This window comes from Uranotaenia lowii, chromosome 2, assembly GCF_029784155.1.
Source record: "Uranotaenia lowii strain MFRU-FL chromosome 2, ASM2978415v1, whole genome shotgun sequence".
Taxonomy (NCBI): Eukaryota; Metazoa; Arthropoda; class Insecta; order Diptera; family Culicidae; genus Uranotaenia; species Uranotaenia lowii.
In genome coordinates, this window is record NC_073692.1 from 51,214,937 (window position 1) to 51,231,411 (window position 16,475).

A 16,475-nucleotide genomic window follows, 5' to 3' on the forward strand; every position below is an offset into this window, starting at 1 on the left:
AATATTCGTAAATGTTATTCCTGCAATTCAAATAAAATAAATAAATTCTGTGTACGCCTGCGGAGTTCGCTGAATTAAGCTACAAATAAGTGTAATTACATAATGGTTAGCGAATGAAGTAAAATGTATCAAATTTAATTGAAATTTGATTAATATTTCGCACCTGAAGAATATTCCATAAGAAGATGAGAAGAACTAAGTGAAAAAGTCTAAATTAAACAGTTTAATATAATGTTATTAAATTTATTAAAAAAAATTCAGTTAATAATATTTTACCGTCCAATGAGTTTTATATAATGGTGATATTTGAAAAATGCTTACAATGAGTCCAGTTTCTTGAAAAAGGGTTAATTATTATTGGCATAGCTTGATGAGAACATTTATTCGATATGAAACCCCTGCAATTCATCATTAAAACATAAAGGAATAAGTGTTTTTCTTACTCTCTGAAATGTAAAGAAAAAAATATTATGCTTAATTGTTTTAACTGAAAATTATAACCCAGAAAGCAATATCAAATTGACTGAGAAAGTATAAAAACAATAATCAATCGCAATAAAATAATAAACGTCCTGCGTACTATAATGATTTGACTATGAATACCCAGGAGTACAATAAAGGGTTTATAAATACAATAACTAATAGTAACATTTTGTAAATAATCCGATTGTTGATACTTTTAAATAATTTCTAAGAAATAATAACAATTAAATATTTTTTTATAAGTTTGTAATAGTTCCTGGTTAATGTAGAAAAAGATTAAATTCGAAAACCAACTAGAATAGAGTAAATGATTATTCGTAGTTCTAATTACTCAATTTTTGAACTCTAAAATTTTAATAAATGAATGATATGGAAATATAATAATAATAAGGCATATGAAAATGATGTTAAAAGCAAAATGATCAAACAACGATGAAGCTTGATTAAAGATCAAAGATATTTTAATCCATTAAAACTTTGATTATAATAAGAAGTACGTTCACAGTCGTAAACAAATGAAGCGCTGAAAATATCCAGAACATAATGAAATTATCGAGGTAAAAGTTGAATGGAGTCTGAAGATACTTTAAATATGTGACTTGAGATGATATTCTGTCTTTAAACTGATGAAGTAATACATCAATATATCTACGTTATAATCCTTCAAACACGAAACCCAGTCATTTTCATGAAATAGATGGGCGGCTGTCTGTCATTAACTCCTCTTTGTATTATTTCTCAGCTGTAAAATATCACACTGAGGCATGAAATTGAAAAAAAAAATTAAAAAATATGATAATTGTGTTGTTTATGGATTTTTCAATGTGTTCCTAGCTGCACTCAGTCTTATATAGTAAATGTAAGAATCTGGTAATCAAATCTATCTATTTAAAACTAATTTCAAATGCGATAGCGCGGGAATTTTGCCACTACTCATGACTCAGCTGGTGCGATTCATTTAACAAAAAAAAGTATAGCAGTCTAGCTCCTCTGTTGTTTTGATGAATGTCCACAATAATCTTATTACAACTATTAAAAGAAATCTATTTGAAGTTTGTTGGCTATTTCTATCCACCTTAAATTGTTGAATCCGTTTTGATTGATTCACATTTATTGCATTTAGTAAAGAATCCTCCCTTTTATTAAATCTTTTCCATTACTCTGTATATTTTGAATTTTTCGATAAACAACAACGCTGGAAAAAAAACAAACAACACATCTTGAAACGAAACTATTCGATCAATTGCCGTAGTCGTAGTGTTCTATAATGCATTATATAATACATATATTAATAATACTAGTCCATTTAACTAATTCTTTTAAAAAAAATCACAGCATTGTCAAGCATTTGCTTATCTTAACTAGAATATCATTCAATAAAGAATCCTTTGCCGTAAGCCCTGAACTTACCTGTGCCCTACCTACTTTTTAATATTTTAGTGCAATAATAATAATCTTCTTGGAGAGAAGTATGTTAGAAATTTAGGCACATTGCCACTTTTCACAACCTTATAAAGTGCATTTCTCAAGGGCTAAATAAATTCAAAATCACTTACCAGATAATATCCACAGGCTTATATCAAGTTACCAAAACTGCTTACTTCCTCCTCAGCTTGAAATTTCTTCTACGCGACATCCAACAGTCCATGGTAAATCTGTGATTTCCGCTGGAGCTCCAAAAATAATTAGAAGTATTCATATCAAATAAATATCAACTTTTTGTTTTGGTTTCGATCCAAAAGGAAAAAAGACTCGACTAAACCAAAGATAGTCTTTTCCAAAGTCAAGCACTATAAAACTTAATTTTATTAGTATGGTGATAAATTATTTATCTCGTTTGATATCCAACTAAATTTTTCTTTGTTATTCAGCTTGATGATTCAGAATTTTAATGAAATCGCCGTAATATTTGTAAAGCCTAGTCCACACTAGGAGACGGTTCGTCTCGAGACGGTCTCAGCGTCTCCTATTTTCTTCGGGAGACGCTGAGACCGTCTCAGGTTTCCAACAACAACAACAGACAACAAAGTTCGTCTCATAACAAAAATCGCAGTTCATGTTGCCTAGTGTGGACTAGGCTTAAGGCTCGATAAAAAACATTCCACGGAAACAAGAAAATGTTTGCCGGTCTTTACGACTACCCTGTCTTTCATTTGAAATATTTCCACCCTTTTGATCCCACGCAACAAAACAAAAATGTATCGTTCCATGTACACTGAAAAAAGAAAAAAAAATACTTCCAAGATTTCAATCGAGTGCAACACTATTTCAAAATGTTTGTAATTTTTTAATATACTGAAACCTGCATCACAAATTAACTTTAAATTTAACCAACGATTGTAACATATAATAAGAATGTTTTAACGTATTTTAAATTTATCTATGTCGTGTTACTTTTCAGCCGCAGAATTGAGAAGATGAATGATACTTTTTTTATCTGTGTATTTTTCTCTTAATTACCTTTGAGATTTTGCTTCAGAGGCTATAACAATTTTCTCCTTTCTTCATTTTTATCTGCCATGCCGGGCAAACTAAAAAAATTTTAATTACTTACCAAATAATCGTTTTCCTGAAAAGAAAAAACTAAGGAACCAAACAATATTTAACCTCGCGTCCACTCAACACTTTTTAAACTCTCCACCGTTCACATTTTACAATCAAATTTAGAAAGAAAACTCCGCAAGATATCCTCCACCTATTCGCAACAGTGCTGCCAGCCCATTGACGAATTTCAACAAATTACATATACATATTCTGCTGAAAAAAATTAAAGTATTGTTTTTTCTAGGAAGTTCGAGTAGGCGTTGACTCGCGCGAACGTAAAAAATTTTCGCTCCGTGAAAATGGAAGAAACGAGTTTAATCAAGGAATTTTAGGTTAGCCTACACGGTACAGTTCGGGCCGGCGTGCCCAAAGGTGGTTTGCTAGGTCCTGTACTTTACAGTCTATACACGGTGGACATACCAAAATCACCTGAAAATTGTCATCTGTCTCTATACGCGGATTAGACTGTTGTAATGGCCAAAGGCCGGAACACTGAAACCACAACTAGAAAGGTCACCAATTATTACCAAATATATATAAATAGGTGGAAGATCAAGATAAAATGAACAATATAGCCGTTAAAATAATTTCGCAAGCCATATTGTTTACATATAATAAGTCACCTAAAATAGCTCCTCAACTACGAAATTTCTATGAACGATAGCCATTCGTCAGATAAGGTTGCATACCTTGGAGTAACTCAGGATAAAAAGTTACTTTTTCGTACACACATTTCGTGCACACAAAACTGTTTCCATTGATCAATAGGAATTTAAAATTGTCTTTAATTAACAAAGAAGCTTGAGCTTAGATAAACCGTACATTTCAGTAGTTGCTACTCCGTGATTGACAAGAACCATCAAAATTGTACATAGATCCAAAAAAATGGGGCTTGGGATTAGCTTACCATTTTCTATGTACACTAGGGTGTCCCAAAATTGCATAACTTCTGGGAATCTGGGGGCTCACCATCCAAATGGTAGATAAGGATGTGCAGAACAAACTTTGGGTATGGGGCCGACTAAAAAAAATTATGTTTAGAGGTTCCGCAAGCGCGATCTTTGAAAAAAGTCCACTTTCAAAAGATTTGATTTTAATTAAATTCTGGGCCCAAAAATATTCATAAAATTTATATATTTTATATTTTTGTAATTTTGTTTGAGTTAAATACTACACGTGAAAAATGAAAAATGAACAAAATTTATATCAAAATGTTAAACAAAAAAAATCTTGTTTAGAGGTTCCGCAAGCGCGATCTTTGAAAAAAGTCCACTTTCAAAAGATTTGATTTTAATTAAATTCTGGGCCCAAAAATATTCATAAAATTTATATATTTTATATTTTTGTAATTTTGTTTGAGTTAAATACTATACGTAAAAAATGAAAAATGAACCAAATTTATATCAAAATGTTAAACAAGCAAGCTATTTCCAAGAAAAAAGAATTTTTGCTCCAAAAATTTTGAATTCAACTGACCAAAATGTGTACCAAGCGTAAAATATTTTTGATACCAATGCCATCAAAAGCTGCGGATTTTTGTGACTTGAACTTTGCTGAACATAATATGTTATTTGTATCATCGTGTGAAGAGATATTCACGGTTTGATCCTTTAAAAAATCACAATTTAGGATATTTTTTATTTAATTTATCAAATTTGTCTTAGTAAATACCTACTTTAAAATCAAAATACTTGCAAAAAAGACTTGACTGGTTAAAATGAGTCATTGAGAAGCCATATGCCAAATTTGAGCGGAATCGGACAACAGGAAGGGGTTGCACTGAATCTCAAGTTGAAAGGGATTCTGAGACATAGTGTTCTAAAGAAGCATAAAAAACTGGTTTGTCATCATAATTTTTTTTTTCTTTACCAATCGATTGCTTGATTATGTAAATTTTATTAAAATTTCAATTAAGACTAACATTTCATCTGAAGACTGCAACTCGATTGGACTTGAAACAAAAAAGTTATGGCTGTTCAAAGATTGTATTTTTGTGGCAAATGGCAAACACACAATGAGTACATTTTACTCATTGCGTTTTACAGGACAATTTGTAAACGGACTTTTTTCAAAGATCGCGCTTGCGGAACCTCTAAACATGATTTTTTTTTAGTCGGCCCCATACAAAAGTTTGTTCTGCACATCCTAATCTACCATTTGGAGGGTGAGCCCCCAGATTCCCAGAAGTTATGCAATTTTGAGACACCCTAATGTACACGTTTCGAAGGTTCCTTATCTAATATGGTCAATAACGGCGCCGGCCACGTCCTTACGGTTCATCGGGGAAAGGGAAGGATTGTCAGTTCGACTTCCGTTGCTACTTTGATTAACAAAGAAGCTGTATACAAACAAAATGTTCTTCCCGTAATATTGTATGCTTCACCCGTTTCAATTACAAATTACAAATTATTCAAAATAAGTATCTACGGATGATACACAATTTGCCTAGAGACACAATTAATAAAGTAACACACAAAATTGCTCAAATGAAAACTATCGAAGAGCAATTAACTGCAATTCAAGAAAAATTTATTAATAAGTGCTGTAGCTGTAACTCGGAGAATGATATAATAAATCAGTTATACCATCCAAAATTTTAGGTTTGGGCTAGTAGATAGAATTAGTTTTAAGCATCTATAAAATAAGAAATGCATTGTATTCAAGAACGCATCTTGAGATGCCACCAAGTGACAGAAAAAAATATCATAATTGAATCACTTAACTAAAGATGCAAGCAAATATGCGTATCTCTTAATTTGTAAACAAAACTTTAGTGTTAAACCTCTTAAATAATATTAAGTAACAACACTTAAGTTTTTCGTTGTTCACAGTCTTAAAAGAATAACCGAAAAAACATGCTCCGGAAAAAACTGCAGATCAGTTACAGAATGCTCGATAGAAAAATCACTTAGTGTACAAGAAAGCTGAAGTTAGAAGGTATACGTTGCACATAAGGAAATGTATTTTTAAAATTTTAAAAGATCATAACAACAAAACATATAAAAAAGTGGTGTAAACACCATACTTTTCAATCAATAAACCATCAAAATTGATTAAGTCACACCAGTTAGTTTAGAAAAAAAAGATTGAAAACTAATTTGACACATTTTTGCATAATTAGATGACATTGGTCTATTATTCTGTAAAAAAATTGAAAAAACACTTTTATGAAGTTTTCTCTGATTTACACTGGAAGAATCCAAACTTAGCCTCAATTTTTTAGTTCAACACCAAAAATCTTTTAAATATAATTTTTTTTCTTTTTATTTTCTAAATTACAGCCTTTTTTTCTAAGTTTATATAAGACAAAGTTAAATAACTCGATTAGCTCTAAGCATTTAAGGTTGCCAAAATTTTTTCCCAGACATAGCTGGGACCGGGCAATTTTTTTCTAAAAACCTGCAAAATCCGGGCTATATCCGGACAAATTTTGTTAATTATTCAATTAAAATAAAAAAATACGCTATATTTAGTCATTAAAACACATATGCAGATATTGAATCGTATTTTAAGGGTTCCGAAAATCTGTTTATGATTATTTCGATTTATTACATTTGGAATGTAAGATTGGACTTATAAGGTTCTTGGACTGCTAGATTAGCCAATTGAGTTGCGAAATTCTGATTCGATTGAAAGCGTGCTCAGTGGGCATATGTTAGATGTTAGTTTTTCAGAGTTATGCGAAAATTTTGAAGTATAGCATTGCGAATGGCTAAAAATGGAATTGTCATTTTTTTATTGGGTCTCAGATCTCTCAACAGCATTCGATCAAGGAGAAAGATATGCCAATTGTCGCGTATCCGCGATGCCAGGTAAATTTTTTGACGTTTTTGTAATCAGGAGAAAATATATGGCTGCTCCCAAAAAGCTTCCTAACTAATCTAAACTCTGCTATGGAGGACATGGTATCGCTAGTGTTTGCCTAATAACTCCCATCAGAAGATATTCGTTATAAGGGAGGCAAGCTTTCAAAGCTTTGCTTTCGAAAAATGATTGCTCTTGTACGGGAACCTCCTTTTTCGTTTAGCCAGTAGTCTGACTTGCCGCATGGTTTCTGATTTTGCTTCAACCTTTTATTTCCAATGAGACTAATCATCAGGTCCGGATTAAGCCATCGGGGCCCGGGGCAATTATATGGAGATACGGATATAAGAGTTCAAGAGTATAATTCGAACCATGAAATCAAATTTCATTCTGAATCACAATTCAGTGTCAATTAGATCCAAAGAAGGAGTACCTGAAACTTGTTAAAAGAATCGTTTTTGGACGCAAAAAATAAAAATTATAAACTCAATTAAGGTTTTTTTTTAAATATTGTAAATACTCTGTGAAAAATCCAGGCTATTTTTACGAAATCCGGACTTCCTAAATTATGTGTCAAAATATATGAGCAAACTCCGGGTAAAAACTGGGCAATCTGGCAAGCATATCTTAGCATCCTTTGTATGTAAAACTTAGGAAAAAAGTCAAATTTCGGGTAAAATAAAAACAGGACTCCCGAACGAAAATAAACTGTTTTCAATCAAACAAAGAATGAAATGGACGAGATAAATTAAATAAACTTCGTATTTAGATGATCAAAAATAATTGTTAAAAAATAAAAAAAAAAATATTTGAGAAATGAATTTTTCAAACAAATTTCATTTCTCAATATGTTATTACTTTCTATGAACTATTTTAGCTGAGAGAACATATACATATGTAAAGGAATGGTCATAAAAATGAGAGATTTATGAGTTTCTGAAATGTACCGCTTTTTTTCGCCGATGTCCAGTTTTTTTACGTGAAATATCCCGCTTTTTTCTGAAAGTATCTGGTAAGCATAAATTAGGGAGTTTTTTTTCTGGGCTTTCAGGGTGCGTCCATAAAAAAGTAATGATGCAAAATTTAAGATTTCAAGGCTTTATTGAGGGTCCCCGAAGAAATCTAAACCTATTCATGGTTTATAAACAGAGCAGGCCTCTCAAATATTTTTCAACTTCCAGATCTTCAAAAGTTTAACTTTTAACTTTTTTCGATTAAATTAAAAAAAAATCTCAACTCTTCAAAATACGCAAAAAATAATTGGGAAGGGGTTTTTTTTTATAGAATTAAAGAACAAAAAAAAGTTATCTTAAAGTAGAGTGCTATAAGGAAGAGGGCTGCCTAAAATTCTCCATCTCAAATGGGTTGAAAATCTCAGAAACAAACCACCTATAAAGTTATGAGCAATATATATTACATTAACTTGTAGGAGACATCTAATAAACTAACTAATAGTTTTCTATACTTGATACTAAATAATTGTTCATGATGTCAAACTGAGTGAGTACTTTGTTAAAATGGGTTCAAAATCACGACGACCTGAGCAAGCGAATACCAAAAACGAATGTGATAAAAATTAATGAACGTCACTTGGCTCGGTGCTGTTTCTGAGCAACCAACAACGGGTGCCATTCCAAAAAAGTGGAAACACTTGAACACTTGATTATATGAAACATCAATATTGGATCAGCTAGTGATACGTGCTGTTTGCCGCTTCATGTTCAAAGAGTTGGAAAAAGAACAATCTCAATTAACGCTCATGGTCGATATAAAAAACCAATCTAAACCGGTGTTTTAGAGTGGGTCCAAGAAACAAAAAAAAATCCTCATTATTTTAAGTTTTCGCTTAAACATTCGGTGTTTCTTGTAACTTTAAAATTAACCATAATTTTAAAATTCCTAAATATCAGTTTACTTTTCAAATTTTAATTGATTGTTCAACTTTGTAGATTCAATTAATGAAAAAAAAAAAAAAAAACATAAGCATACACTCTAACAGCAACAGTTTCTCACCTCAGCCAAACGGTCGAAACGTGCAAACAGTTCGTTCAAAATTTTCACCAGATCCTGGGCCGAATAGGTGGACGAGATGGCGGTGAATCCGACGATATCTGCATACAGGATGCTGAAATAAGAGAGAGAGAAAAAAAAATGGGGAACGATATGAGCTGGGGTTATTAGATATTGGTTTCGATGTTTAGGTGATAGCTTTTCCCGATGAATATTCCGGTGAAAAACAAACGATTGAAAGAGTCTGTCCCGTTTTGATAACAACCAAATGGACTGTGGATGATCAGAGTGATATTATTAAAAAATGGGAAAGAATTGCATTCAATTTTGTTTATTTCTTTCTCATTCAATGGATGTATGTATGTTCATATGTATGTATGTATGTGCGTGTATCTCAATGAAAATGACGGATTCTCATGTTGAATTAAACATAAAATGTTAGATTTTCAACATGTAAAATTTTAATGGTCTTATCGACAGTTTTATGAGATTACGTATGTACAATAGGATTGAGTTCCATTTTTGAAGATTCTCGTTTATTTTTTTTTGTGATTTGGATCTGAACATAAAGTTTAATTTTATTTGTAAGGGATGAGTTAAAAGTCGAAATCTATGTTTCACCTGATTAATCTTCAATCCAGAACGTATAAATTGATTGTAAGCACACGAGCTTAGATATAAAGCATTCATTCCAGTGGAAAAATTACGCTTATTTATCATCGAAGTTTTCGTAACAACGGACAACTTCTCACTCTTGTTAAGCTTTTTCCTAGCAGAGAATAAGGACACACAAAAATCCACCATGGTTGGCGGAAATATTCATGGTACTCTGGCAGGAGTTGCATTCCACCAAATAATAATTTAGGGTTTTGCTTCAGTTATTTATCTTCCGGCTAGTCAGTTCTGCACAACCTTTTTCGAAAGGATTCTTCTGCTTGGAATCTTCTGGTGGTAGGGTAAACGCAGCTTTGTTTCGACGATGTCTTCCATTCTGTCACGTACAATTAACGTCTAAATAAATTCAAAATGCCGCAGGACAGTTGAGGGTTTTGATTGATGCTGGTACCCTATAAATATTTATGAAGCCGACTGACCATCTTCGGCGAACCGGAAGTCAACATTCCTGATGACGACCGACCTACGCAGAGACATTTTTCTTCCGCTCCAGGGGATTTTTCGTCACCACTCCGTATTATCGTCATCTGAAGAAGATTTTTTCCTAACAAGGAGATGAATATGAAGATGACTTTCTGATGAATGATCGCAATTAAGAAAGAGCGAAAAAATAGCTGTACCGCGAAATTGAGATGGAAATTAGGATGATGCTCTGCAATCATTCTGCGAAGTTTTCTAATTGAAATCTTCTACGATTTGCTCCAGCAGAAGAAGGATTGCTCAAAGCAGTAGGTAAAATGTGCAGAGAAGTGGATTCGAATCGATTTTTCCTCCTGAATAGTGTTCAATCTAACACTGAATAGAGCAAGATCCTGGCTCAGAAAGGAGCAGTCCCCGGGATCTTCCGACGGTCTGTTTTATGCTGTATTTGCTCTTTTCCTTCGCTTTGGTTTGGCGTTCGTTTTGAATTGCCAGCCGGAAAGGCGTCCTCGGAGCGTCCCGTCATTCCATGATTTATTAAACAAACAATGTCAGTGAGCACGAATGATGGAAATCATAAAAAAGAAGGAGGTATGAAAAAAGGCGTCTCCTCATCCTTATTTCCTCAACCAGTAGCAATGGAGCAAAAGTCTGTCGGCGTTGTTGTCGATTTTTTGCTTGTTTTGTTTTTCAACTGAAGCCCGGAATTGAGCTGACAGTTCGAGGGTTGATGGAAGCAGCAGGAAGAATCATTTAAAGATTTAGCTGAAGCCGGAGAGCTTTGTCAATGATGATTGTGGGAGTCCGTCTCGAAAAAAAAACCTTGTGACAGTTGTTCTTCCTGTGCTTCAAGACTTGGCCTGGTCCTGTCCTGGTAAGCCTCCGGGGACCAATTTGAACAAATTGTGAGCCATCGAGAAGGGATGAAAGTGTGTGAGCCATGATTTATGGAAAGTCCATCAGGAGGGATGGGGCGAAAGCCGGGAGAAAGCAAGGAAAAGAACCAAACACTCGTAACATGGGTCACAGTTAACGAGAAGATGTCAATCATAAATATTTATCATTCGATTCAGCATGCAAATTTTTGCTGGAATCGTTTCTCGACTGAACCTGTGATCAATATTGAGCGACAGAATTGATCCCGGAAAGCTCTGCCAAGCACGTTTAGCAGCACTTTTATTGTCTTTTATGATGTTGAATTTAATCGATTCTGTCTATATTCGAAAAATCTCTATGGCAGTGTTTTTATCCTAAATTCTCCTGAATGGTTACTGGCACATGATTTTCAATAAAGGATCTGTTCAATCAAAAAACACTCATCTGTTTGAAGTTTTTTCTCTTAACTTTGGGAGTGTGTCAATTGTCGTTTACCAGTGCATTTTTTTTTCTCGATTTTCCATTTTTCCTTTCAATAACTTTCTGCTTCCGATTAACGATTTTCCGAAAAAATAACAAAAATAACAAAAATAACAATAATGACAATAATGACAATAATGACAAAAATGACAAAAATGACAAAAAATGACAAAATGACAAAAATGACAAAAAATGACAAAAATGACAAAAATGACAAAAATGGACAAAAATGACAAAAATGACAAAAGACAAAAATGACAAAAAATGACAAAAATGACAAAAATGACAAAAATGACAAAAAATGACAAAAATGACAAAAATGACAAAAATGAACAAAAATGACAAAAAATGACAAAAATGACAAAAATGACAAAAAATGACAAAAAATGACAAAAATGACAAAAATGACAAAAATGACAAAAATGACAAAATGACAAAAATGACAAAAAATGACAAAAATGACAAAAATGACAAAAATGACAAAAATGACAAAAATGACAAAAATGACAAAAATGACAAAAATGACAAAAATGACAAAAAATGACAAAAATGACAAAAATGACAAAAATGACAAAAATGACAAAAATGACAAAAATGACAAAAATGACAAAAATGACAAAAATGACAAAAAATGACAAAAATGACAAAAAATGACAAAAATGACAAAAATGACAAAAAATGACAAAAATGACAAAAATGACAAAAAATGACAAAAATGACAAAAAATGACAAAAATGACAAAAATGACAAAAATGACAAAAATGACAAAAAAAATGACAAAAATGACAAAAAATGACAAAAAAATGACAAAAATGACAAAAATGACAAAAATGACAAAAATGACAAAAATGACAAAAATGACAAAAATGACAAAAATGGACAAAAATGACAAAAATGACAAAAATGACAAAAATGACAAAAATGACAAAAATGACAAAAATGACAAAAAATGACAAAAATGACAAAAATGACAAAAATGACAAAAAATGACAAAAATGACAAAAATGACAAAAATGACAAAAATGACAAAAATGATAAAAATGAAAAAAAATGACAAAAATGACAAAAAAATGACAAAAATGACAAAAATGACAAAAAAAAAACAAAAACTGGCAAAAATGGCAAAAATGGCAAAAATGACCAAAATGACAAAAATGACAAAAATGACAAAAATGACAAAAATGACAAAAAATGACAAAAATGACAAAAATGACAAAAAATGACAAAAATGACAAAAATGACAAAATGACAAAATGACAAAAATGACAAAAATGACAAAAATGACAAAAAATGACAAAAATGACAAAAATGACAAAAATGACAAAAATGACAAAAATGACAAAAATGACAAAAAATGACAAAAATGACAAAAATGACAAAAATGACAAAAATGACAAAAATGACAAAAATGACAAAAAATGACAAAAAATGACAAAAATGACAAAAATGACAAAAATGACAAAAATGACAAAAAAAAATGACAAAAAATGACAAAAAATGACAAAAATGACAAAAAATGACAAAAATGACAAAAATGACAAAAATGACAAAAATGACAAAAATGACAAAAAATGACAAAAATGACAAAAATGACAAAAATGACAAAAATGACAAAAATGACAAAAATGACAAAAAATGACAAAAATGACAAAAATGACAAAAATGACAAAAATGACAAAAATGACAAAAATGACAAAAATGACAAAAATGACAAAAAATGACAAAAATGACAAAAATGACAAAAATCACAAAAATCACAAAAATCACAAAAATCACAAAAATCACAAAAATGACAAAAAATGACAAAAATGACAAAAAATGACAAAAAATGACAAAAATGACAAAAAAGGACAAAAATGACAAAAATGACAAAAATGACAAAAATGACAAAAAATGACAAAAATGACAAAAATGACAAAAATGACAAAAATGACAAAAATGACAAAAATGACAAAAATGACAAAAATGACAAAAATGACAAAAATGACAAAAATGACAAAAAATGACAAAAATGACAAAAATGACAAAAAATGACAAAATGACAAAAATGACAAAAATGACAAAAATGACAAAAAAAATGACAAAAATGACAAAAATGACAAAAATGACAAAAATGACAAAAATGACAAAAATGACAAAAATGACAAAAATGACAAAAATGACAAAAAATGACAAAAATGACAAAAATGACAAAAATGACAAAAAATGACAAAAATGACAAAAATGACAAAAATGACAAAAATGACAAAAATGACAAAAAAATGACAAAAAATGACAAAAATGACAAAAATGACAAAAATGACAAAAATGACAAAAATGACAAAAATGACAAAAATGACAAAAATGACAAAAATGACAAAAATGACAAAAAATGACAAAAATGACAAAAATGACAAAAATGACAAAATGACAAAAATGACAAAAAATGACAAAAATGACAAAAATGACAAAAATGACAAAAATGACAAAAATGACAAAAATGACAAAAATGACAAAAATGACAAAAAATGACAAAAATGACAAAAATGACAAAAATGACAAAAATGACAAAAATGACAAAAAATGACAAAAATGACAAAAAATGACAAAAATGAACAAAAATGACAAAAATGACAAAAATGGACAAAAAATGACAAAAAAATGACAAAAATGACAAAAATGACAAAAAATGACAAAAATGACAAAAATGACAAAAAATGACAAAAATGACAAAAAATGACAAAAATGACAAAAAATGACAAAAATGACAAAAAATGACAAAAATGACAAAAATGACAAAAATGACAAAAATGACAAAAATGACAAAAAATGACAAAAAATGACAAAAAATGACAAAAATGACAAAAAATGACAAAAATGACAAAAATGACAAAAAATGACAAAAAATGACAAAAATGACAAAAATGACAAAAATGACAAAAATGACAAAAATGACAAAAAATGACAAAAATGACAAAAATGACAAAAAATGACCAAAAATGACAAAAAATGACAAAAATGACAAAAATGACAAAAATGACAAAAAAATGACAAAAATGACAAAAATGACAAAAATGATAAAAATGACAAAAATTATAAAATTTACAAAAATTACAAAAATGACAAAAATAACAAAAGTTACAAAAATTACAAAAAATTACAAAAATCACAAAAAATTACAAAAATACAAAAAATTACAAAAAATTACAAAAATTACAAAAATTTCAAAAATTTCAAAAATTACAAAAATTACAAAAATGACAAAAATTACAAAAATTACAAAAATTACAAAAATTACAAAAATTACAAAAAATTACAAAAAATTACAAAAAATTACAAAAAATGACAAAAAATGACAAAAAATGACAAAAAACGACAAAAAATGACAAAAAATGACAAAAATGACAAAAATGACAAAAATGACAAAAAATGACAAAAATGACAAAAATGACAAAAAATGGACAAAAATGACAAAAATGACAAAAAAGAAAAAAAATAACAAAAATTACAAAAAATTACAAAAAATTACAAAAATTACAAAAAATTACAAAAATGACAAAAATTACAAAAATTACAAAAATTACAAAAATTACAAAAAATTACAAAAATTACAAAAATTACAAAAATTACAAAAATTACAAAAATTAAAAAATTACAAAAAATTACAAAAATTACATAAATTACAAAAAATTACAAAAATACAAAAAATAACAAAAAATGACAAAAATGACAAAAAATGACAAAAAATGACAAAAATGACAAAAATGACCAAAATGACAAAAATGACAAAAATGACAAAAATGACAAAAATGACAAAAATGACAAAAAATGACAAAAAATGACAAAAAATGACAAAAATGACAAAAAATGACAAAAATGACAAAAATGACAAAAAACGACAAAAATGACAAAAATGACAAAAATGACAAAAATGACAAAAATGACAAAAATGACAAAAAATGACAAAAATGACAAAAATGACAAAAAATGACAAAATGACAAAAATGACAAAAAATGACAAAAATGACAAAAATGACAAAATGACAAAATGACAAAAAATGACAAAAAATGACAAAAATGACAAATGACAAAAATGACAAAAATGACAAAAATGACAAAAATGACAAAAAATGACAAAAAATGACAAAAATGACAAAAATGACAAAAATGACAAAAAATGACAAAAAATGACAAAAATGACAAAAATGACAAAAAATGACAAAAATTACAAAAATGACAAAAATGACAAAAATTACAAAAATGACAAAAAAATTACAAAAATGACAAAAATGACAAAAATGACAAAAATGACAAAAATAAACAAAAACATGAATTTTGTTTAATTAATAACATTTTTTTTTAGCAAAGGCAATTTAAATTTATCATCGAGCCAATTTTTGCTGGATTATATCAGCATCAACCTTCCTAATCAGATGTTTCAAATCAATACAAAACATTCAACAAGAAACAGCCTTAATAATCAAAATCATAACAAATAATAAGCAGCAGAAGTCTTACATATCCGCGCTTCCTAAGCTAATCCGTCCTTTTTTCCACCAGAAGGGTAAATAAAAATAAATAAAAAATAAATAAATATTAAAATCTACGCATCCCAAGCCAATCCGTCTTGCAACCGGAGGCCGAACCATTAATTTTTTTTTTCGTAGCAGCAGCCTTAAAAATCTGCGCTTCCTGTGCCAATCAGTCTTTTCTACCGGAGGGCAAATCAGAAAACTTATTTTTCGACAATCTGTGCTCTTTGTGCTTATTCGACTAACTATGCCATTGTCGTGATTTTTACGATTTTAAGGGCTCTTAATTTATAGATTGACTCAAACACGTCTGTCACTCACAAGAATATGTCAATGACTAACTTTGTTTTGTTTTGTTTTGGCAATTTTTTGCCTTAATAACAAACGTTGCCGTTTGATATTTTATTTTATTTTATTTACCTTCAGTATTGCCAAATATACATATTCTGCATATCATCTCTACACTATGGACTTGAAGTTCCAAATGATTTCTCAAAAGAACTTTTTTTGAGACATGTCGAAAAGTATCCGCTATTTCATGAATATGAAATTTGAACGAACCTGACTACAAAGTTTTTAGTAAGAACTATAATTTTGGACTGAATAAAAACGAACTTCAGCTCATTGATTGAGCTGATTAAGCTGTGTTTGGACCTGTTCAACGAGGACCTA

General features: G+C 29.9%; 1 protein-coding gene across 1 annotated transcript in view; it reads right to left on the reverse strand.

Moving 5' to 3' along the window:
* LOC129741381 (adenylate cyclase type 3-like) overlaps positions 1-16,057 on the reverse strand; it is a 92,412-nt gene extending 76,355 nt beyond the window's left edge. The window contains exons 1-2 of the mRNA XM_055733106.1: positions 16,050-16,057; positions 8,845-8,956 (exon numbers count right to left, since the gene is read on the reverse strand). Coding sequence (XP_055589081.1) covers positions 8,845-8,956; positions 16,050-16,057 — 120 coding nt within the window. The remainder of the gene's footprint in view (positions 1-8,844; positions 8,957-16,049) is intronic.
* Positions 16,058-16,475: the final 418 nt, after the last annotated feature.